At 36.6% G+C, this 25384-nt stretch overlaps 1 protein-coding gene across 1 annotated transcript in view; it reads left to right on the top strand.

The window, feature by feature from the left end:
• Positions 1-362: 362 nt before the first annotated feature.
• LOC106039633 (ATP-dependent translocase ABCB1) overlaps positions 363-25384 on the top strand; it is a 41507-nt gene continuing 16485 nt past the window's right edge. The window contains 17 exon segments of the mRNA XM_066991681.1: positions 363-599; positions 1934-2027; positions 3838-4029; positions 4370-4541; positions 5444-5568; positions 8744-8915; positions 10465-10578; positions 11911-12021; positions 14607-14732; positions 14928-15131; positions 15510-15680; positions 18616-18777; positions 19840-20007; positions 20895-21041; positions 23024-23128; positions 24708-24738; positions 24741-24784. Coding sequence (XP_066847782.1) covers positions 398-599; positions 1934-2027; positions 3838-4029; positions 4370-4541; positions 5444-5568; positions 8744-8915; positions 10465-10578; positions 11911-12021; positions 14607-14732; positions 14928-15131; positions 15510-15680; positions 18616-18777; positions 19840-20007; positions 20895-21041; positions 23024-23128; positions 24708-24738; positions 24741-24784 — 2340 coding nt within the window. The 5' untranslated portion in view covers positions 363-397.

Here is a 25384-nt window from a genome sequence, read left to right as displayed (position 1 = left end):
AATGGAAACACTGAAGTACATATCATTTTTATACAGCTTCAGATATATTTGCCTTGCAATTCCTTACAGTGAGACACTAGCCCCAAATGTGGGGATGGATACTATAAAGTTATATGTATTATTATAAACATTGTATTCTTAAATTTTATTTTGTTAATTTCAGCTATAGTTATCAATTTAAATTCCAGCTGGAAGTAGTTAAACTGAATGAAAAACTTGTTTAAACATATTTTCAATATTTTATTATTATTCATATTTTATGAAAACCATCATTTTATTCTTAGAAAAATTAAGAAGTTACTGGTTTATGCTATGTTTTTATTATCTTATGTATTAAACTTATTCTTTTACATTTTACAGCTTCTTTCTGCATTGTTAACACTATGTTGTCACTCTCATGCATTTGCTGCAATTAGAGAAGTTTATAGCACAGTTCTTTTTCCACTTTCAGTTTCGATACTCTGACTGGTGGGACAAATTGCTCATGGTGCTGGGCACTACCATGGCAATACTCCATGGAGCAGGACTCCCCGTTATGATGATCGTCTTTGGTGACATGACAGATAGTTTTATTACTTCAGAAAACATGACTTATCCAGGTAAAAACTGCTAGCTGGTGTTGGTGAAATATGGCTTTTATACAACAATAAGCAAGGTATATTTGGGAAAAAGAAAGGACAGACTAGCAGCTCACCTCAGGCTGTTGAGGTTTCCCAGGAAAGACGTTTGCCTGTATCCTGTGGGTCAGATGCATCACTGGATCACTTCCTACTGTGAGAATCAACAGGGCTGTAATTTTGACCAGTTCCACACTTCCTCCAACCAGTTTTCTGTGCTGTTACACACAGTCTGCTAATTAACTGCTATATCAGTTTTAAAGGAAAGACTTTGAAGCATTACAGTTGGAGTTAAGGAATTTAATAAATGGATGAAAGACTAATGGTAAAAGAAAAAGAGAAGGCAGAAAATGTGTAATGCTATGCTTTGAAATCAGAAGCAGTTCTTGAAGAAATCTAAATATGTAAGATAAAATATGTAATAAAGGCCTTGTTAACAAAAAAAAAAAAAAAAGGTCAGATGCAGTAAATATATAACCCAGCACAGAAGTTATTAGATAGTTCAATATTTATTAACTGCTGTGTTTGTTTATAAGAATGTTAGGAGCATCCAAGAGACTGATTATACGTCCATTTACTTGATCAAAACAATCACTTTCTTAGTGTAGAGCCAAACCAAAAGAAGGTACATTTATTCTGAGATTGAAGTGCCAAATGCATATTGCAGAACTGCATGTCCTGATTAGCTTCACATGTAGACAATCCATTATACAAGTTAATTACATCTTTAACCTCTGGCAACAAGAATTAATTAAAAAAAAAAAAAAAGAAAAAAGAAAAAGAAAAAGAAAAAAGCTTACCCTAGACAATTGGAAGTGCCTCATTCCATATTCATTATTTTTCTGAATGTTAGTTATTTATGAACCTACATTTGTAAAGTACTTCAGAGCACTACTAAGTAAGGTGAGCTTTATGGATCCAGTGTAATGTTTTTAAAAGTATTCTTAAAATCAGTACATATTCAAGAGAAAATGCTGTTTTTCAAATGTGAAATTTAGGCTAGTGTACAGTAGCTGAATTTAGCTAGGGTTTTGGTGTGTTGTTGTTGTTGTTTTGTTTGTTTGTTTTTGTTTTGTTTTGATCTGATTTTTTTCTCTGTTTGTAATGTTTGAGGGAGAATTTTCACTTCTGGCTTCAGAAAATACTTTGTAATGTGCTGAATATCTTAAACTTCCGTAAACATAGTCAGGTGCTAGGTAGCTGACGGCTCTTAATCTTCATTCAGCATTGTGACAATAGGATTTTACAGAAGGAAATTATTATCATGTCTTTTAATAAAAATAACTAATATGCTTTTCTCTTTTTTTTTTCTGCAGAAAATTTTTCTTTATTGAACCATATGTCAGTGAATTTTTCTACAGAATTTTTTTCTTATGCTCTGCTTGGAGAGTTGGAGGATGAATTGACCAGGTAATAGCAAAGTTTTCATTCACTTTGCAGCTATCAGACAGAAGACAACAAACTTGAAATTGATAAAAGAAATAGTTTTTATATAATGCCCAATAAATATGCATTGCTCATAACACAAAAATATAAATTAGGTCAAGTACTTTGCTTGTGTATTTTTAATGTTTTTTATTGGATAGAATTTAAATAAGGACTGAGATGAAACAGGTGGTCTGAGTAAACTGTCTTATTGGCAAGCTGTTTCATGTTAGTCCAATGGTGTTTTTCACAGTCTTCTAAGGTGTTAAGCACCAATGATTTGCAAAGAGGGGCCGTAGGACCTCATCGTATCATTCTCTGTGCAATTTCCAGGCTTACAGTTGGGGCGGTTGTGGTCATTACCTTCTCTCTCAGCCCCTATGCCCTACCTCTTCTTGCTTAATTCTTTGCCCTTTTCAGGTTTTCCTTCTGCTTCAGTTTTCTCATTATAAAAAAAAAAAAAAAAAAAAACAGCTCCTCTTTATTCATGTCTCTTTCCAAAGGGGGAAAGTAAATCTTGTCTTTTTGTTCAACCTCAAGGAAGGGTGTTTGTTTTAAAAAATCAGCTGTGACAGCCTGCTCCTTGAAGGCAGTACGTAATCACAGACAGTAAATTCTACTCTTGTTGCACAAACAAGAACCCCACTATGTGGGATAAGAATTAGGAATTGTTGATTTAAAAAAAAAAAAAAAAAAGGCTAAATTCTGGTACTGGAATCTAAACATAAATATGGCCATATTTGTTATGCAAAAAAGCTGGCAAAATCAAAGAAGTAACTTTCTCAACAATTGTCATTGAACAAATAATTCACAATGTAATATATTTTTATTTTCCATGTAATTTTTACCAATGATATTATGAAATAACCATAATTCATAGGGATTCTGGACCAGAATTAAATTCTCTTGTGTGTTGTCATAAATTACGCATTCAAACAAATGCCAGAATCCTGTTTTTTTTCCTCCCAGTTTTGCTGCTTTTTGTAGCTTTTTTTATTATGCTGACAATGATTAAGAACAACATTCAGCACTCATTCAGCTATTTATTAATGTACTAATATTTTTCAGTTTATATATGATAATATTTTAATTGCAATCACAAATAAAACATCTTTGGCAATCATTTGTAACAAAGTACATAGGATAGCTTTCCTCTTTTATTTTATTATATTTTATTTTATATGTGTGGAGCCTTATTTAGTTTTGATTACATAAATGGTATCTAGACACAAATTTCATTATTTTTCTTTAGAAATGCACACAGATTTTAAAACCAACCTAAAATTTCTCAAATAATGTTAAACAAAGCAATTAAACGATAATAGCACACAAACAATTAAAATTCAGTAGTGAAGTCAAATCCTGACTTCATTAAATGAAAGTGGATATCCCCAACAGTAACTTTTGTTTTTACTTAGCTTAAGCATCTTTAAAATCCCACTGTTAATTTTCATTCATTGTGGGAAGTGTTTTTAAGAGAAAATACGTCATTCTAAGCCTGTTTTTATTATCTTTGTTTTTGTGGACTTTGAGGCATTAATTTTTAAATTAAAATCTGTGTGTTAATTCTTGAAAGTTGTATAATAAATAAGTAGAATATAAAAACTGAAATTTGATTCTGAAAGAACTTAAAAAATATTCATTATACTGAAGAAAGAGAAATAGCAGGTAGTTGTAAGAACCTTCTGTGTTGTTTTGAATGCACATATAAAGATCTGAATTATAAGCTATCTCTAGGAGTCCTGTTTGGAGTAGAATTAATTCAGCTGTAAATCTCCTTTTTGTTTCCTTTCAGATATGCATATTATTATTCTGGAATAGGAGCTTGTGTTCTTTTCGCTGCCTACATTCAAGTTTCATTTTGGACACTAGCTGCTGGCAGGCAAATAAAAAGAATCAGACACGAATTTTTTCATGCTGTAATGAGACAGGAGATTGGGTGGTTTGATGTAAATGATGTGGGCGAACTGAACTCTAGAATTGTTGAGTAAGTATTAAATAACAGTTAGTTGCTAACTGAGTGTTTGTTCTAACTATCACAAATCAGTTGTAATACTTTCATCAAAACCATGTTATTTCATCTCATTAAACATCTCTGTAAACTATACTGTCATTTATATGGATCCTGGGATCATTTTAATGGATCCTGAGAAACACAGATGTTGGAGAATACTGCTCCAAGCGCTCTGTGGCTGCAAACTTGAAGCTATGTTAAACTTCAGGTGTTAGAAACATAAATAAATACTGACACAGTGGGCGTATCTAAAGAATTCATGTCTGTGGTTTTCATGCTTTCTTACTCATTTGGATGTCATTTGTTTTTTCAGTGACATCTCCAAGATTAATGAAGGAATAGGGGAAAAAATAGGGATGTTCTTTCAGGCAGTGGCTACGTTTTTTGCTGGATTTATAGTTGGTTTTACAAAAGGCTGGAAATTAACACTTGTGATCCTGGCATTCAGTCCCGTTCTGGGCTTCTCTTCAGCTATCTGGGCAAAGGTAGGCAAAAAGTGTTATTTTTCAATAAACTGGTAGGCTGTAATTTCCATAACTCCACTTGGTATTTGAAAACTTAAACATGTAATCTGGCTCTTCGTGAACTTTGACCTTGCCTACATGCAGAAAGTTGTGTCATGGCACTGGTGGGGTTGAAGAAGTACATTGCCTCCTCCATGGGTACTGCTATACTGCTGTAAACTTTATTTAAGTGTGCCGTCATATGAAAGGGTAAATAAGCAGTACCTTTGCCTTCTTCACTGGATCTTCATGACTACTACACCAAGATATCCAAGTACAGTCAGTAAAGATCAATAAATATACGAATGAGGTAAGATTGCACAGCTGAGGTCATCTCAGGTATGTCCTGGAATGAGCCTGCAGTAAGTCAGGTTTCCTGGGGTAACGGCTGTCTGCAGGCTCTGACCCCAGGGTGAGGAGGTCATTGCCTCTGGGGTTAGAATATGGGCACGGGCAGACACCGCCAGGCAGCCAGCACACCACGACCTCTGCTCCAGATCTCTTTGCCACTTGCTCCACTTCCAATAACTGCCTGAAAACGGCACATGAGATGTAAATGCAGAACATTCTGAGAGAGAAATAGACTTCATCTGTAGAACTGTAATTGCCTTTGGCTAGGACCTTCAAAGGGGTATTAGGGTGTTAAGTACCACCTGGCTATTGATTTACAGTGACACTGGGCAGCCTTGCCTTTAGACCTAAGATGAAAATCACAACTCTATTTAAAATGTGCAATCTTCTATACGTCTTTAAAAATATAATAAAGTAGATAGGAAATCCAGTTTAAAAGAAAAAAAAAAAGTATTCAAATAAATCAGAACAATGCTTGTGCTGGTTCTGTTTTTGTTTGAACAGGAAAGTTAAATGATTTTTCTTGCACACAGATAATTTCTGCATTCACTAACAAAGAACTAACTGCATATGCAAAAGCAGGAGCTGTTGCAGAGGAAGTTCTGGCAGCAATTCGAACTGTGGTAGCATTTGGAGGACAGAGGAAAGAAACTGAAAGGTGAGAAAAAAGTTTCAATTTGTTGGCTGTTTTTATAATAGTGTCTGAAGAGGTTTTGATTTTTTTGTCTTTGCTACTTTTTTTATTAGTTTCAGAAAGCATCATCAGCTATGCAGAGATGCATGCACTCTCTTTCCGAAAAAGCATGTGGCATTTCAGGCTTCATATACCTAGTGAAAATTGAAAGCAAAAAAAACCAGCCATGTGGCAAGAAAAGACAAGTATAACGCAAAGGTCACAAGCCAAGGGCATGCACGTGTATTTACTTATATTGTACCACAGAATATCATTCTTGCCATCTTTTTGATCTTTTATCTAAAGTTAATCATCATGACCACAAAAGCTGGCCGGAGTTTTCAGACTCAAAGTTCAGTAACATTTGTATCATTCAGAGAAAACATACACCATCCCTTGCTTCTCCCTTATGTTCCAGCCACCACTGTTTCACAGTCAGGAAGCTAAAGGAAGCTCTTTGGGCATCTATGCCTTGCTTCCCAGTTCACCCCAGCATCCTTCTTTGGTTACCCAGTGCTGTTCATCACCCTTGTAGCTCTCATCTGCTCTTTTTCCTGCTCATCCTTGAAACACAGTTTGTCAGACACTTTCTGCTATGCATCCTGATATATATATCAATTTTTTTTTTTCCATCAGCGTAACAGTAGACTAGAGATTACAATGGTGACATGCTTAATGATGACAAAATATTCTACCCTATGACAGTGAGAAAGATCTTTATAAATTGGAAATTAATTCTATCAGACTCACCCATCTTGTACTTGAGATTCTGCATCTCCTAAGCCCATCTCATCCCAGGCTGGTGGCTGCTAAAGCAAACAAGAAATCAATGAGAAAGGAATAAAGAGAATCAGAAAAAAATAACACATTGGTGGTGCTCTATGTCCTCTCCTAGTGCTTCTACAACTTTGAGAGAGAGAGAAGGGTAGGCCTTTCCATGTTCTGGAAATCTTATACATAGCGTACCAATGGTGAAAAAAAGCTCATTTCTAATAACTATGGCATTTAGCAAAAACCTAAAATATCTTGAGGTACCCTGAATGTGATGTATGTCTTTCCAGAGTAAGAAGGACCTCCTAAGTTACAGAGACCAGGGTCTGCTACTGTAGTAAACAAATGTATCACCTGTTCCCTCTGCTAATAAGCCTAAAAGGTCCATCCTGAAAGAAGCAGTCTTCTTAACTCTGTTGCTGCAGTCAGGGAAGCTATTCTACTACTTGACTGTTTGAAGGTTGGGCATCCCTTTCCATCAAAGCATACACGGAATTCCTATCTATGAGTTTGTTTCTGTACCAGCACTGCACTTTTGCTTTCATAGCTCCTTCCCGTGGGTTAACTTTCCTGTATTATTTATAGAAATAAATCATAAAGTCTCTCAGGTGTCATTTTACTAGGCCATCACAGTAAAGTTAATTTGATTTTCCTATACAATATAGGTTTTCCATTTCACTGATGATCTCTATTCTTTAAATTTGTTGTCTTTCACTTTATGGAAGTACAGTTCATCTGCTTCTGTTACCTTTATCTCCCAACATCATGTATCTAATTCTGTAAGATATTCTGATATTCCTTTGTCCTAGTCCTCTCACTTGTCCTCTGCACTGATCCTCTCATTTTTCTACCACCAGGAAATTTTATTTATTGTAAATACTCCTTATCTGTCAAAGCCACTAAAAAGACTAGAAAAAATAAATCCCAAGACCGACTGAAGAACTCATGTTTTTAAATCCCTTGGGTATTACAACTTGCCACTGAACACTATATTCCTTCAAACAATTCCTTACCGTACTATTCTTTTATTACAACTATTGTTTAAGTAATAATTTATCCTATGGCTTTAGGATAAATTGGCATTATATGGTATAAATGAAGTCCTGATGGATTACTTTACTGTGTTCTGCCTCTCTAGGAAAGACAGTCTTAAAGAAAATTAATTGGGTTAATCCTTTGCTTTCATAGCTTATGACAGATTTTATTTTTTATTTTGTTTCACTGTACTTTCTTTTTCATTTATTTATTTATTTATTTATTTATTTTACAAGCTTTTTATACTGTTTTTGTCCAGGCACCAGCTTGTAATTTCTCAGGTCACTGTTTGCATACGTCAGTCCTGTGGCTTTATCCACAATTTCAACATTAAATCAATCACTAAAAGTCTTTGCTACTGGACCACTGTTAGGTTTGCCAGTTTATTCAGTACTTTGGAATAAAAAGTGCATCACCATTCCTTTCTTACCATTTTCCTTTCCTGCTTTTGGCACCATACATATTTTTGTTGCTCCCCTCACCCCCCTTTTTTTTCTTACTGAAAGTTGAGACTGAACTACATTTTGGGAGCCATTTCTGGTGCAATTGTCATGTCAATACTTCTAAATTTCCAAGACCCATGAAATGAAAAACCTTTGTTGCAGACATTTTTTGTGTGCGCTCGGCTGTAATTTAACTGATTCAACCTACAATCCTTGATTTTTATCTATATCCAGCTTTATCTTAATAGCCTTGAACTAAGTTCAAAAAAAGAAAAAAAGTCTTTTTATTTGTTCAGTGATTATTTATAAAAGAAACTTGTCAGCTATCACTTCCCAGAGCACACAGGTCATGCAGCTACTACTAGCATTCGATTCTTCAGTTTATATTTACAAAATTGGAGTCTCTCACAGTCATGCACATGTGACTGACTTGTTCTCTCTGTCCAAGTCCAATGTGGAATATCAGATACAAGCACTATCCCAATATCTCCTTTATATTCATTCCCCTGAGAGATTTTGATGTAAATTGATCCTCTTTTCTCCAAATCACCAGTTCTCCTTTCTTTACAGCAGCACTTACTTATGCAACAATATTCCTTGTAATATCAGAAATATTTTCTTGCTATTGCAATATTCCAGAAATCACAGGTTTACAGCTGTTTAGCATTTTGCCACAGCCTTTTACAGTCATCTATGATGTGGTCCAGATTGAGTTGATCAGCTCAACCTGTTACGACATGAAGGACAGTCAATACATTTTCCTCCACTCATAGCAAGGTCTTTCTTAGGATTTGATTACTAAAATATTTTACATAACTTTGACATGTGCTTTGGGGAATTTATGAATATGAATAGAAAAAGAAAGAAGAGTAATTTCTTGTATGCTCTGGTTTTTATGCCTTTTCTTTCAGATACCAAAAAGATTTAGAAGAAGCCAAACGCATTGGTATCAAAAAAGTTATTTCAGCCAATATTTCCATAGGTATTGCTTTCTTTTTGATATATGCATCTTATGCATTGGCCTTCTGGTATGGAACCACTCTGATACTCTCTGATGACTATACAATTGGAAATGTCTTTACGGTAAGTATTCACCAGTAGCTGAACAAGGTTTATGAAGAGTATTGAACTGATTCTGTGTAACCTTATTTAAATTTTGAGTCAGGTTGAAGTTAGGTTTCCAAACTGCATTTTTCACTTTCTCAGAGCTGTTAAAAAATAAAATAAAATAAAAAATATAGCTTTACATATCATGGATTATTTCTGTAAATTGGGTAGCAACATAAATACCACTCACATGAAAGTCCCTTGTTAAAAGCCAGCTTGGATCAATAATAATTAGTTGTTATTTTTGTATTCAGTCCCACTGGGTCTTTGCTAGGAGATTGAGGTTTGACTTCTAGAAGCCTGAGTCCATGCCAGGAGGTTGTAATCAGGAGAGAAAGACCAGGCTTCAGGTACAATTTGTCTTATAACAAATTAAATGCTGTCTTAGTCCCAGTTCGCTGACCTGAAGTCATTGTCTTCACTGATATCAAGGTGGACTTTCTGTTGGAAAGCTTGGAATATGATAACGTGGTTGGAGTTGTAATCCCCGTCGCAGCCTTCCTGCTAACAAGTTAACATCTGTGCTATGTCAGCATCTCTTGAAGCCATCCAGTCCGTTACAGTCAGGTGCCATGTGCTAAAACCTAAGAGCTCATTTCGTTGTTTTCATTTGTGACCAAGTGTGTAAGTCCATTTTGCCCACTTCAGGGCAAAGCCAGGCAGGTGAGTTTGTACTACCAACACCCTGTAGAAAACAGCTGGAAAAGAGCTTTGCTTTCATGCAAGCAGCACCTGACTGAAGAGCAGGGGTTGTTGCTGGTCCTTGCAGAAATCCATACTGACTGTCACTGCCTCTGGGTCACTAGCAACTTGCACTGTAATGCAAGCTTTGTTTAATACTTAGATCTGATTAAGATAAAATGCAAATGGGCATTTATTCCCAACATCTGAAATGAGTGGTACAGTTGCATGTGTTCAGAGAAAAAATAAGCACAAAAAACGTCAAACCAAGGCTGAAAAATTAGAGTGGAAATTAGTCTGTTATTGATGTGGCAAACAATTTTAGTTTCACATGAAGAAGTCTCCAGTTTCCTCAAATATTTGGTTCTGTTCTTGCCAGTAGTACATTGGAGTGGAACATTTTGTCTTTAACTTTTGGGTTAGATTAGCCTTGTTTTTATGCCATATGAAGATAGAAAGATTATTTTTTTCTGTGTTTAACCATAGAAGTAATTGCTGGCTAGTTTTTCCTCAGGTGGAATTGTAAATATCTTATTGTCACTCTCAGGAAGAACCCCAGCCATCAGAAACTTACAATAGTCTCTTTATGGGCCAATTGTGAAATGGGGAAATTTTAGACTGATCTTGAAAATTCCTTATTTCCTATAAATGTTTACTTTTTGTTTAAATGATTGCCACTTGTTTAATTGCAGCTTTGCTTTTAGACTTCTTCGTATTGCACAGCATGCATGAATCTACTTGAAGGAAGGATAGCAAATATTCTTAGATAAATGAAGCTATCTAAGTGAATTCCAGCTGTGTATTATTTTGGTTTTTTTGTTTGTATGTTTTGTTTTGCTGTTAGGTCTTTTTTTCTATATTACTTGGAGCTTTTGGGGTTGGATCTAGTGCACCAAGCATGGAGGCATTTGCCAATGCAAGAGGAGCTGCCTATGCAATCTTCAGTATTATAGACAATGTGAGTATCTTTGCCATGGCTGTCATTTGAAAATATTGAACATCTGACTTCTTTTCTGAATAGAAAGTTATCAAGCCCAAACAATTGTGGATGCAATATCATAACATTTAAAAATTCTACCTAACAGTTTTGGATGCAGGACAAGCATCTAAATACTGTGATGTGAGCCTTTAAATGAGCAAGATGTAAATTTCTGCCTGTTATTTTTTAACCTTGTATTTCAGAAAAACAAGGTAAAGAAGAAAAAGAAATTATATCCATTCTAACTCAAGTAACTAACTGAGATAACAGTGACAAGAGCACCCTGACTGAAAAGGATTAATTTGAACTGTAAGAGTTAATTACCAGATGTCTGGTACATACTTTAGTGGCTGGCAGGGGCTACAGTCATTTTGACGTTAAAGTATCATAGTGACAGCAATGCTATTTTAAAATTAGTCCTGGGTTGTCATATAAATTGAATTTATGCCTTTGCATATTAGTGCAGACATATGCCTGATTCTGAACTGTTCTGTGCTGCATTAAAATTAAATGCATTAAAACCTAGTTCCCTATCCATGTTAATACTGCCACAGCTGCTAACCCCTAGAATCACAGAATATCCTGAGTTGGAAGGGCCCTACAAGGATCACTGAGTCCAACTCCTGGCTCCACACAGGACCACCCAAAACCCAAACCATACATCTGAGAGTGTTGTCCAGATGTTTCTTGTACTCCGACAGGCATGGTGCTGCGACCATTGGGGAGCCTGTCCCAGTGCCCGACCACCCTCTGGGTGCAGAACCTTTCCCTAACCCCCAGCCTGACCCTCCCCTGTCCCAGCTCCATGCCGTCCCCTCGGGTCCTGTCGCTGTCCCCAGAGAGCAGAGCTCAGCGCCTGCCCCTCCGCTCCCCTCGTGAGGGAGCTGCAGGCCGCCATGAGGCCTCCCCTCAGCCTGCTCTGCTCGGGGCCGAACAAACCAAGGGACCTCAGCCGCTTCTCATACATCTTGCCCTCCAGACCCCTCACTATCTTTACAGCCATCCTTTGGAAACTCTCTAATAGTTTTATGTCCTCCTTATATTGTGGTTCCCAAAACTGTATGCTGTTCTCAAGGTGAGGCCACATGAGCACAGAGTAGAGCAGACAGACTTGCCTGCACTGGCAGCTTCTTGCATTTAAGTAGTTATTTTTGCTCTGCTGCTTTGTAATGAGGCTTGCTATGTATGCCTTGTTGTATGGTAACATTTGACGTCAAAGATTTCACAGCCCTGTATCATGCTAAAATGTCATTAGAAATCTAAACAATGTTTTTGTTGTTTTCCCTTTTCTTGCCATGTTACTCTGCACAGGAACCTCAGATTGACAGTTCATCCAATGCTGGCTATAAACCGGACCGTGTTAAGGGGACTTTGGAATTCAAAAATGTTTACTTCAATTATCCTGCTAGGCCAGATATTCAGGTATTACACATGGAAGTGATTCAGATTCCACTTAAGATAACCTGATTGTCTCAGGGAAAACCAGTTGTTATAATTAAGAAAATAAGACTCCTAGAAATAATGGAAACTTTTGTTTTTATCTAGAACCAATATCTGTTTTAGCCAGAATAGTTTATTTAACTAAAGCACACTAAAAAAAAAAAAAAAAAGGGTATGGCTATATGAAATTTGCACTAAAGCTTGGATGCCCTAATAATTCATAACTATAATAATAAATATAATTCATAAATATAATGCAAAACACTCATCATACTAACGCTTAGTTTAACACAGTAAAAATGTAATCGCAGTATACTGATCTTCCAGATTGTTCACACTGTAAGTCTGTTAAAAGTATCTATCTGAGAAATTGGCAGAAGATCTAACACTTTGTTTCTTGCATTTACAATGCAAAAACTGCCCCACCAAAGGAACAGAGAGTTTTGTTTGAGAGCTTTTATTAAGGTATGTCTTGATGTAATTAACTGGGGATAGAAGAGGTCTGAACAATTTCTGAAAGTACATTTATTAAGAATGTCTTGGAAAATAAGTCTATTCCAATGTGAAGGAAGTCTATTTTCACTAATCTCTAAAAAGGGATTCGTTCCCGTCTTGTTCAGGTAGACCGTGAAGACAGAGAAGAACAGAGCTATTTTAGTCAGCTTTGAAAGAAACAAAAAATATTGCAACTTGCCAGTTTCTGAAGAGATCAATTGAAATCATTTGGTACTTATATTAGTTGCCGTTAGAATCAACACAAAGACAGTGAAGATAAACATTTTGATACAGAACTCAGTGAGAATAATAATCTAGTATTAGAGAAGGGCTGGGTTTTTTACTTCTTCCTCTATCTATTCCAGAGGTCACCTTTTTAGAACTTTAATCCTGGGGATGAAGGGTGAAGGACGTTGCACAACAAAGGAAAATGAGAATGATGAACAAACCAGAAGATGCAAGGAAACTTACTGCATTAGTGAAAATACTGTTGCATACAGCCTACTGACTATAGTCTATGAGTGATTATACTGACTATGGTCTAAGAGTGTAGTGCCTAACAGACCTCACTCTGCATTCCTAAACTTGTGCAGATGTATGTGATATCAATGGGTAAGAATTTATCACACTAGATAGCTGCAGGAACCCTTCGCCAAAAAGGGCTTCAAAACTTGCCCAAGGCACTGAGCAGATCTTTCTGTGCAATGACATTGCCAGACTTCTTTTTGTCACAGCTACATTTTAGTTCAAAATTAACAGAATTTCAGCTCTCCCTCTTCTTTTAAATTAAGAACTTCCTCCTGAGGGCTTCCTACTGGATTACTTCTGAGTGAAATAATATGAAACGCTATGCAAGTATGTGAAAGCAAAACTATAAGTTGTTTTTCATTGGTAACTGAAAAAGAACTATCCAAGGCAAAAGTTCCCTTTTGTCTCATTACACAGAGGTTTATAGATGTCTCTCTGCCTCTTGAAGTTTTGGAGAAAGCTACAAAGAAAAGCTCCCATAGGCCAACAGCAATGTAAGAGGGAAAGAAAAGCTCTTTTCCTCTACAGCTTCAGTGATTTCTGGCACTTTTGCCACCTCCCTGAGTGAGCACATCTGCATGGAAAGCAGACCATCACTTTTGCAATTGGTGTGAAATGTTGCATTTTGAAGAGAGGAGCAGAAGGAACAATCTCTTCATAGTGCAGTGAAACTCCGCAAACTCCAAGCCATTCCTTCCACAATTTCAAATGCAGTTTTTCCCCTTTCTTATCTAGAGGTCTCTTACAAAATTTTCCAGAATTTCTGATAATCAATATTTTAACCCTATGGCATTATCTACTTCAGAGATCTTTTACAAAATTATTTAACTTCTCCAATACTAGTTCCAATCTCTTGATAATAGGAAAGTTAAGAATTCTGTTGGTGGGAGCTGCTGTCATTTTAAACACCATGTGAACGTATTCAAAACTGAGAAATCACCACTTTGCAGCAAACGTTATGATTGCAGACATATAAGGGTTTTATCAGCATTGCTGGCACTAATAGAACAGCAGTGTCATGCCAAAATAAGAAAGAATTACAGCATTCTTAACTTATAATTATGGTGTTTGGCCATACCCATAGTAACAATATACATTGGGGTGATACCTAACCAGATATAATGCACCAATGGGCTGTTGTTTCATGTATGCAGATAGAGCGATTTTTATATTTTTTATTTTCTTGAAATGAGTTATAATACAGGAATTTCAGGGCAGACACCGAACCTGACAAAAAAAATATATATACAATACTGGGTTCACACAAATGCCCTATATTGTACTTCTTCTTTTAGCTTTTATGATAAATGTTCTTGGAAGAGTAATGACTTGATAAATAAGGGTGCTACTAAATACACAAAGATGTAACAAATATATTGACGTATCAGTACAATAAAACCTGACTTAAATTGAAAAACAGAGGAATGTACCAGGCTATTCTGTAAACATGAAGGATATTTTACTGTAGTCTTTAGAGTTTCTGCAAATTTACATTGACATTTTACAAGCTGTTATGCTTTGGTCAAACTTTCTTATGCACACAGATACTGAAAGGCTTGAATCTCAAGGTCAACTGTGGCCAGACAGTAGCCCTGGTTGGTGGCAGTGGCTGTGGGAAAAGTACAACTGTTCAGCTCATCCAGAGATTTTACGATCCCAAGGAAGGCACGGTAAGACACCTCAAGCCAGATGACTGCTCTGTGCGTCGCAGTTGTTCAAAGTCAGCTTCTGGTCTTGTTGCCCATGCTCAAATGACATGGTCAAGTCTCCCGTCAAAAGCCATGTGCCAGCCTGGGGAGAGAGACCTCGTTCTGTCCTTGACCAGAACGCTTAGTAAATGGGCTGTGTCCGTTTCCTTTCTTTAGATTACCATTGATGGGCAGGATATTAAGACCCTAAATGTAAGATATCTGCGGGAGATTATTGGTGTGGTGAATCAGGAGCCCGGGCTGTTTGCTACTACCATTGCAGAAAATATTCGCTATGGCCGAGAGGATGTCACCATGGAAGAAATTGAGAAAGCTACCAAGGAAGCTAACGCTTATGATTTTATCATGAAGCTACCCAAGGTGAGCAAGCTGCTGTCCTGCTGAAATAATTTCCCTTCAACCTACTCACACCAAAGTATTCCTTAGGAGAGATTCCCCTTAGTAGAGGAAGCTGTTCCCAGAGCTGTGAATATGCAGAGCTATGCAGAGCTTCCTCATAACTTTTGAGAAAAATGTTAGTTTTGACATAAAATGAGCATTTGGAGAACTATGAGAGTTCTGTAGGCACAAACCATTGGGTGGTTTATTTAAGTGGATGCTTAATGCTCAGTGTTTTAGAGGAAGGAGAGGATGCTGCCGGGGCTACTAACACAGATGTGCCATTTCTTTACACTGCCTTTCTGTGGTGAAAGGACTGTGCCACTGACTGTTGTGCAAATGTGTTTGGTTGTCTTGTAGAAGTTTGAAACTGTGGTTGGAGAAAGAGGGGCACAGCTGAGCGGAGGCCAGAAGCAAAGAATAGCAATTGCCCGAGCTCTGGTTCGCAATCCCAAAATTCTTCTGCTTGATGAGGCAACGTCAGCTTTGGATACTGAGAGTGAATCAGTTGTGCAGGCAGCACTTGACAAGGTCAGTATTGCTCATTTGTTTAAAGAGCTGCAAAAAATAGAGACTCCAAAAAAGTGTAAGTGCCTGAATTTGCAAATAATTTCTTCTCACTCAAAGATTGGGAAGTGGTTTGTAAATGCCCAGGGAGTTCAGTTAGTGACATAATGGGTGAGACTGTACTGCAGCAGGCTTTCCCAAATGAGCTTTAGTCTTTGGAGCAGTAAAGAGCTCAGTGCAGACTAAGCAGAATATTCCTGAGCAGGAATGGGCTATGTTGTTATTAATATCTAGCAAAGTAATTCAAAACCAGCTTGGCTGTGTCTTCAAGAGAGGCTTCTATACGTTGGCTGCTGTCTAGACCTGGCTTCTATAATACCTAGAGAAATGAAAAAAAAAATAAAAAAAATAGCCAACCCTGTATTTCTTGTTGTCTGCTCTAAGCAACTGTGTGAACTGTTTACAAAATAGTTCCACCTATTCCTCAGGCTGAATCAACCACAATGTTTTTGGTTTTGCTTTTTTTTTTTTTAATTCCTGTTTTTCTTTCTCTCATTATGCATCTATGCTTATCATCCTCTGTGTAAAGACAAATTGCCATCATTGCATAAACATTTTCAGCATGGATCACAGTTTATCCATGGACAATATCTCCAGAAAGCATTTTATCTCCATATGCTCTTTACCCAATCTGCAGGGCTGCGTCTGGGAGAGTCAGACACCAGAATCCACATTCTCATCTGCAGACGTATTTTAGTCTGTTAATTTTTACTTGGCCACCTGACTGACACTAGTTTCAGTGAGTTAGGCTCTCTGTCCGCTTATCCTCATTTCTGGTAATTCACTATACTCTGTGAAACGATGATACCTGGCGTGCTGTACAGGGTCTGGCTGGGATGGAGTCACCTTTCCCTGTAGCGGCCCATAAGTGCTGTGCTCTGCACTTGTAGCTAGAACAGCACTGGTATGCCTCCAGTGCTGTGTTTATTGCTGAGCAGCACTGGCACAGCACCAAGGCTCCCTCCAACCCCCCAAGAGCCAGCAGGCTGGGGGTGGGCAAGAGATGAGGAGGGAGCACCGCCAGGGCAGCTGATCTAAACCGACCAAAGGGTTATCCCATATCATATCGTGTCACACTCTGCAATAAAAGGTGGGAAAGAGGAAGGAGAGGGGGGGCGCTCTCGTTATGAAGACGTCTGTCCTCCCAAACAACCACTATGCATATTGAGGGCCTGCTTCCCAGGATGTGGCTGAACATCGTTAGTTGATGGGAAGTAGAGAACATTTTTTCCTTCTCTCTGTGTTTCCATGCTTGTTTTTGTTTTTTATTTTTTATATTTCACTCTTCCTTTTCTCTTTATTTAAATTATCCTTACCTCAACCTGTGAGCCATTTTTTACTTTCCAGCATACTTTCTTCTCCACCGCTCTTCTTTTGAGGAGGGGGAGTGAGAGAGCAGTTGTGGTGGAGTTTGGCTGCCCAGCTGGGTAAAACCACCACACGTGCTCAGGGATCTTTTTGCCAGCCCATGGCCTATAAAGTGAATCCCAGAGACAGGAGGGCAGAGAACTGCTGATCAAGATGACTGCTGCAATATAAAACTTACACAGCTAGTTTAAACAAGTTACTTAGCCTCCAACCTCTCTAACCTATCTTTAAATGTCGTATGATGAGATGAATCTTCCTGTTGATGCATCTGGCAGAGCATAACAGAAAGACTTGCTCAGACTAGACTAGCTCTGAGATTGCTGATGTTAAGCAAGACAAAGCTAAGCTGTTGTGTGCCCAGTATTCATTTGTCCTCCTTCTGTGTTCTTTTTCTCTCTCTGTGCTGGGCACATACCACTACAGAAGGTTTACATCAGATCTAGAGTAGACTGCTGTTCCCTACAGGCTTCACTAAGCTTCTGCTGAATCTGTTTACTGTTCTGTGGATGGAGCATTCTCGTTTTTATGATTAAGGCTATTAGCTTGATTTTCTTCTGCATTTTGATGTGTTTTTAACCATTTAAAATAATCACAGAAATAACAAAGCTTTTGGACTACCAAGAAAAGGTGTAACATTTCTTATAGGATAGTTTAAATGGCTGTAACTTCCAGGTCTTAAAATCATGTAACAATATTAAGATGTCAGATTTAGGTGGAAATGCTTTCACGAATACTCCACACACGACAGTTTTCACCTTTATTTCTTAATTGTAAAACACTTATTAAATCAGCATCCCAGCAGAAGATTTTTAAACTAAATAATATAAAGCTTGGATTCACTTGTTGGGTCATTAGTTATTAATACCAATTTATCCCAGAGCAGACTGTTAAAATGTGCTTGGAAAAACATCTTTGTCATGTCAAATTAGATACCTGTGGGATTTATTTATTTTACTATTAGTGAATAGTTCAAAAGGTGTAAAAATGACATGGCAATAGAAGAAATCATATTCCTAAGTACAATTTTAGAGAAATATTTTCAATTAAGTCAAACAAGTAATTTAGAGCAAGCAAAATTACTGTGTAAGTGATAATTTTTTAATACTTGTGAAATGCCCTGAAACAGAATTGTCACTGACATGCTTATTGGTAGTCTTTTTTTAGTAAAAGCTGGATATGTAACCTGAAAGCATATTGAATGGGCAGTTTAGAAAGAAAAAAACATATATTTATGTTTATAAATTGACAGTCTGACATGCAAAGCCGGAGTACTTTAATTTATATTCTCAAATAAAATATGTTTTCCAGTATTTTGTTGAAATTACATTTTTGCTTTAGTTTATCTCAGAGGAACTGAAAAGTATTCTGAAATTCAGCATTTCTCAATTGAAAATTCTGATCTTTACTAGAATGCCATTTCCATGGCAATTTTTTTTCAGTTAAAATATTTTCTTGAACCCTAGTATGAAGAGGGGAAAAATTAAATGTACCTGACCACGCTAATGTGAAGCCATCATTATGCTTTCTGCAGATCAGGAAAGGACGCACTATACTTGTTATTGCTCACCGTTTGTCAACAGTTCGAAATGCAGATCTTATAGCTGCTTTCGAAAATGGTGTCATCACAGAACAAGGGACACATGACGAATTAATGGAACAGAAGGGAGTTTACTACAAACTTGTTAATATGCAGGTAGGTTTTTCATTATTATTTTTGTTTCATAGCTTGCATCATATTGTGTGCTACTGACTTAACCGGATTGAATTGCTCCCAAAAGCTTTGCAGTGTTTTCTCAGTGGAGAAAGTCTAGGGGAAAAAAAAAAAGAAAAAAAAAAAAAGAAAAAAAAAAAAGAAAAAAAAAACTTCTCTGAAGAGTATTAAACTTCAAAACAAGAAAAAGAAGCAAAAGTGAAATGTGTGATTTTAATTCAAACCTGTGAATTACAGAAATTCTGAACAAAATCTCTTTCTCTTTCTTTTTCAAGTGTGACATTGAAAATAAAGTATGTGAGAAGGTAAAAAGGAAGATTGTGGAAAAAATGAGCTTCTGGGTCTGATAAATTCTCAGATTCCTTTTCCAAATCAGGGAATTATAAAATAATTCAGGTTAAGGGACATTGGTGGTTCGTCTAGTGCAACTCCCTCTAAACGCAGGGAGGGCTCTGAAGTCTAAGCAGGTTGTCAGGGCCATTTTCTTTGGGTTTGGAATACCTCCAAGGATGGAGACTCCACACCCACCCCAAGCCACCTGCTCCAGTGGCTCGCCACCCTTATTGTGAAAATTCAATCTCTTACACAAGTACTTTTCCAAATCACTAGCATCTTAGTGACTCAGGCTCCTGAAGTTTTGTTATACAGACAGGGTCTACCTTGGATATTTTCATTATCTCTCGATCTGTCTTCTGCTTTTTCATATTTTTGTTTTAAAAAGGCATTTATATTTAAAAAAAAAAATCAGTTACGCCTGAAGTAACTCTCCTATATGTTGTCAGAACAGTTTAACATGACAACAAATGCAAAAAAAATCTCTATGGCTAAAATTTTTCTCCTTGCAAGTGTTAACGTTCTTTTTTTCACTGAGTATAGAGAAGAATTAATGAAACTTCAGTACTTGCTTGTGGCTTTCTTTTTAATTACTCAGTTCTTTTCAATATTCCATTTATTTACAAGAAATTGTTGTTGTTTTTATTTAGAACTGTTCATCATTAATGTGGCCAAAAATGATTTTTAGTGTCATGCTGTGTTTCATTTCAGACATCGGGAACTGAAGATCAGTTACAGGAAGAAGGTAATGCACACAGTGTCTCAGAAAAGACACTGAATGGATCAGTACTGACTGGACAGAAAAGACAGTCCACTCGGAAAAGCATAAAAAGGTTCAGAATACAGAATGATGAACTTGATGTAAAAGCTGTTCAGCTTGTGAGTCTCTCTGTATTCTTATCTGCATATGTTTTCCATAACTAATGGGACATGAAAGAATCACGATTCTGCTCAACGGGGAGTAACTTTTTATCATAATGTATGAAGAGAGCCTACATGTCCGGTTAAAGACTCATAAAATGACAAAATAACACAAAAGGGTTCTATGGAAAATTCTTTTCTCTTGAAACAAAAACGAATTTTGTTGTGGTGCTCAAACCAGTTTAACTGAGTGATACTATGAAACAAAATTACTTGAGTATAGGAACAGCCTATGTGGCAAGTTAATTCATTTAATAATGTAACAAAACCAGAAACAGGTAATTAGTCATAAAACTTTAACAACCCAAGTAGAGAATAATTATTATTTTTGTCTAAGTATCTTGATATGGATTGCCTAAAATATGTCTGTATTAGCAAATAGGTTACTGAAAATTAAGAGAGAGTTATCAATTTGGCTAATGAACTAAAAATGAAAGACATCATGTTTAATGATGAGTAAGGAGCAATTCATTCAACAAACATTTAATACCATCAAATGGAAAAAGTGGTCTAAATTCCCATTTTCTTTTTCTGCCTAGTCTCACAAAGGGTAAGTGGAATTTGTGACTAATCCTTTCTTGGAAAGGCTCAAATTTTTGGAATAAGTGAGAGAGCTTATATAGCATTCATTGATTTTTTTTTTCTTCTTTTTTTATGATTAATATTGGGTACTGATTAACAATAAGAATTTCAGCAGTTAATTAATATGTTTTTTGAAGATCAGATAGTTTGAGGTTTCCCATCATAGAATATGGGATAGGGAACAGATTACGAAGATTATACCTGTCCTACCTTTTCCTCCATTAATGTATTATATTTATCCTGATGGAATCCTTTTATTCTAGGATAAAAAAATACCTCCAGTGCCATTTCTTAAAATTATGGCGTTGAATAAAACTGAATGGCCTTATTTTGTTGTTGGAACTCTATGTGCAATTATCAATGGGGCCTTACAACCCATATTTTCAGTCATAATTGCAGATGTTATAGGGGTAAGTATAAAACAAATAATTAAAAACCTTGCTTGTATGCTGTATCTTTTGTCACTGTTTATGGTTTTTATAAATGCTGAATTGTTTTATGATGAACCCATGAAATGCTACATTTTTTTAAATTTGCCCTGCAAAGGTAAGGAGTAGGTGAAAGTCCTTGCTATGGAGAATGCTGAATTTCTGCTCTAAGTCTTACAAAACAGTTAGGCAAATTTCACATCTCTGTTTTTGAGCTGATCAGCTCGCCAATGATGAAGTGAGGAGAGGTTCCCCTGTGACCTCTCTGAAGTTGCTTCACCCTTATCCCCTTTTAAGAAGGCACTATAATTGACCCCATGCACATGAGCAGTGCAGGCATAGAAGGTGATCTTTGTGCTGTGCTCACCATAACATTTCAGAAGGTATAGTGTGAATCAAAGCAATGTAAAGCAACAAGATGAAATGGATGTAAGGTAGACGTTTCGTTACAGAGAGACTTTCTGTAAACTTAAATTTATGCTGTTAAAAAACAAAGTTATGTTGTCAAGCACAAGGCACTTGCACTGGTGGGAATTTTTAACATTTTCTGTTGGAACTGTTTTAGCTGCACTATATTACACAAAGATATTGAAATGGCCTATCTTAATTTTTTTTGTACTTGTTTGTGAGGCGTTACATTGCAAAGAACTGTTTGGGAAAAGGGTATTATGCTGGTGTTATGCTTCAGTTTTTAATGCAAGTAGTAGCAGGAAACAGCCCTGAGGGAAGGGGAGCATTCTGTGCAGTTGTGGTCTTTCAGTAATTGTCAGTAATGGACACAACAAATAGCAGAAGATATATATATAGGGGAAAAAATAGAATTAAGGTCCTTTCTTTCCAAAACATTAATTTATTCTTAAAGCTTTTAAAAAATAATTACAGGCATGATAGTATTTATGACAAATCTGGATTAGAAAATCTAAGTAACTGAATTGTAGATTTTTTTTTTGCTATGGACCAAGGTATAAAAACATGATAAGCTAGTGTCATTCTGAGCAAACAATAGATAACAAACTCATAAATAACAAACCATAATGACAGTTACTCAACATCCAAAATATACAAATGCTATAGAACAGCAAACAGTGTATAACATCCTCAAAGACCTATAGATTTATTTATTTATTTATTTATTTATTTATTTATTTATTTATTTTGAGGCTATTTAAAGGACTTAGAAATGTTGGAGACCTCAGACTTCTTTATAAAACAAATATGTTTTATCCAAGCTTGGGAGAATTATCTTTATTGCTCTGCAAACCTGGTGAAACCAGAATTGTACGATCCCCGTTCTCCATGAACTATGTATTATCATATATAAAGGTATAAGGATTGCTTCAGCATACTACACCTTTAATATTCATTTACTCACTGTTGAGGTAAATAAGAGTATATAAGCTTTAGATGGAAAACTATTTCCCTAACTGAGCAAGGTCTCCATACAATGCATAATGTATTCCTATTTTTATTTTTTGTTAAAATATATAAAACAAACAATAGAAATCCGTTATCTGTGAGTCTTGGCCTAAAAAAAAAATATTGATTTGGTAACATATAACACGTCATTAAGAACAACTTCCATATTTCTTTCTCACTAACTAGTTGTTAACATGCAGTAACCTTCAGCCAGTGACTACAGAAATGCTCTTTTAAAGTTTTAAGATGTGCTTCAGCCTTTTGCAGGTGCATATTCTGATAATAATTTACTGATGTGGGTTTGTTCACTGACATATGTTACTGTTTTATCATAACAAAATTAAAATTTAGCTTTCATTTGCAAGAACATGTACAATCACTTCAGATCTATAATCTTCAAAGAAAAAAAAAATCGTAGTTCATCAAGAAATTGACTTGTTTTCCCCTTAAACACATGTAATGCACAAAACAAGCATGTAAAGATAACGGGAAATTATTGAACCAGAACTTCAGTAAATAAAATTAATTTTCAAAATTTTCTTTCATAGATGTTTGTAGAAAAAGGAAAGGCTGCTATCAGGGAGACAAATAGCATGTATGCACTACTCTTTTTAGGTTTTGGACTAATTTCTTTTGTCACGTTTTTTCTTCAGGTAAGTTTTTGTTACCATAATTGTTCATGGTATTTGAGACAATATATCTCAACTGTGTTAAACTCTCAGTGGCTGAGCGTCAAGCAGTACATGAGAAAAATGATGATGAACTTTCACTACCAGGTGTGTTCAAAATGTTGTAAGAGGTTTCAAATGTGTTCTGTAGCATAGGCTGATCCCCATGTCCACAGCAAAGGAAAGTTTGGCTTTAAGGCCTACGCTGTATCACAGCCTCTGTAGGAAGATAGATAGTACTGACAGCACAGACAGTAACTTCAACAGCACAGACCCGGATCAGGCTTTGGGCAGCACTTCTGTCTTGAGCAAATGGTTGCCTCAGCACCTGCTCTGCGCTCCATGCAGCAGGTCTGTCAGCATCTGAGCTGGTTGAACTGAAACAACCTCACCTCTATCTACAAGAACTGCATTCAACCCTGAGTTTTCTGAGAAAACATACCAAACGTAACTGGGAAAGACCGTATCACAAGCTTAACTTAAGAGTACTCACATCTCTATACCAAGAAAGTTAAATAATAATTCAAATTGCCTCTTTAGAAGTGCACCCATCTATTGGTACAGGATCAAATACTTTTGACTACATTTTCTGAAACAGTTTCTAAATTCACATTTACGCTTAATTATTCTCATGGGTATGGGTGTTTGCCAATGCCTGGAATTGCATATATTGTGGGAAAACTGCCATGTTCAGGTCATTTGTTATGTGAATTGATGAACATCTCATTTACATGCACAAATCCCTTCAGTTGTTGCTCAGCTGCTTGGGCTAATCTTGCCTAATAACCTGCACAAGTCTGAACACCATCCTTCCACCTTCTGTCCTGATGCCCTTGACACAGTAGCACTCCCTTCAGGCAAAATCAAACTCAAAATTCCCACCTTTATGATGCCCTGAAAAAAAAAAAAAACTTGGTGGCGTAGCTGTTCTGGGTACTAATGCACTAAAATGTGTCTGCCTGTGTCCCGTCCCATTCCTGCGTGGTCTGATCCTGCATGGCCCTGGCCCAGGAGTGACAGATTCACCAGCACAGCTCTGTGCACACCGAGTTGTGTGCCAACGTCAGTGAGTATCTACAGCTTCGGAGACCTCCCACAGAAAATAACCAGTAGAACTACAGCTGTGTGACTCTAAGAGGGAAATCCCTGGTGTCTGTGCAGTACCCAAAACAAGTGTAGGGTCTTACTGGTTATACTGCTGAGCCTGTTTACTGTGAAGTGGCCAGCTCCAGTTTGAGAACAGGTGTGATAAAAAATTCCTGCAATTAAATCATTGTTTGGTGGGGCTTGAAGACTATTATGTGATATATATTTGTTTCTTAAAAAAAAAAAAAAAGACACTACAATGCCTCATTCTGTGCTCTACCGTTATAGGTTCCAAATTTAGCTTTAAAATATTTTGATTTTAAAATTGTAGCTCACTTGTAGCTAGCATATTTTTTACTTAATGATATTCTTTTTAATATTATATGCAGATAGTCACTTAACTTATTATCTTATAAAGACAAAAATTGTAATTAGGTATAAAAAATATGCTTCCCCCCCCCCCCCCCCCCCCCCCCAGGGTTTCACATTTGGCAAAGCTGGAGAAATCCTTAAATGAGGCTCCGATCCACGACATTTAAAGCAATTCTGAGACAGGTATAACTGTTCTATATTTAGCTTTCTAAAGCTTTAGAAATGCTTGTTTATTTACATGTCATAAATGTTTATTTAAGTAGTCATGCTATGATTTTATCCGTAAAGATTTCACAATGATTTCTTTAACTCAGTTTAGAAACTGACGGGATTAAATCTTTTTAACAGGTCCAAGTAGATATTTTAAAACCTTTTAATTGATGTAACTAATAAAGGCCATCTTAAAACCAGCCTAAGAAAGCTCAAAGGTGATGGTAGTGTTTATTTAGTGTATTTAATATAATCAAAACAACTTTGGACTGAGGCACAGAGGCTGTACTCTAAGAGATCAAATCTGAAACTCAGATCTGCCTTCAGATATGCTGCAAGCTGGGATCTGCAAATAATTACCAGTGAAGGCAGTAAGACCTGCATATCTGACTAACTGCACTCACTCAATTGGTGGCTTATCCTACCAAGCAGTCACAGAACCAAAGACGTGCATGGTAATAGTCTAGGGTAAAAACAGGGCTTTGTACCACTGAAAGTACATTCAGCAGCAGAATTAAAGCCTTTAAAATAAACAGCCTGAAATCGCCCTTCCCGAACTGATCTTGCGGGGGC

This window comes from Anser cygnoides, chromosome 2 (genome assembly GCF_040182565.1).
Source record: "Anser cygnoides isolate HZ-2024a breed goose chromosome 2, Taihu_goose_T2T_genome, whole genome shotgun sequence".
Lineage (NCBI taxonomy): Eukaryota > Metazoa > Chordata > Aves > Anseriformes > Anatidae > Anser > Anser cygnoides.
The sequence above is the reverse complement of the archived record's forward strand: the minus strand, read 5'-3'. Positions and strand labels throughout refer to the sequence as shown.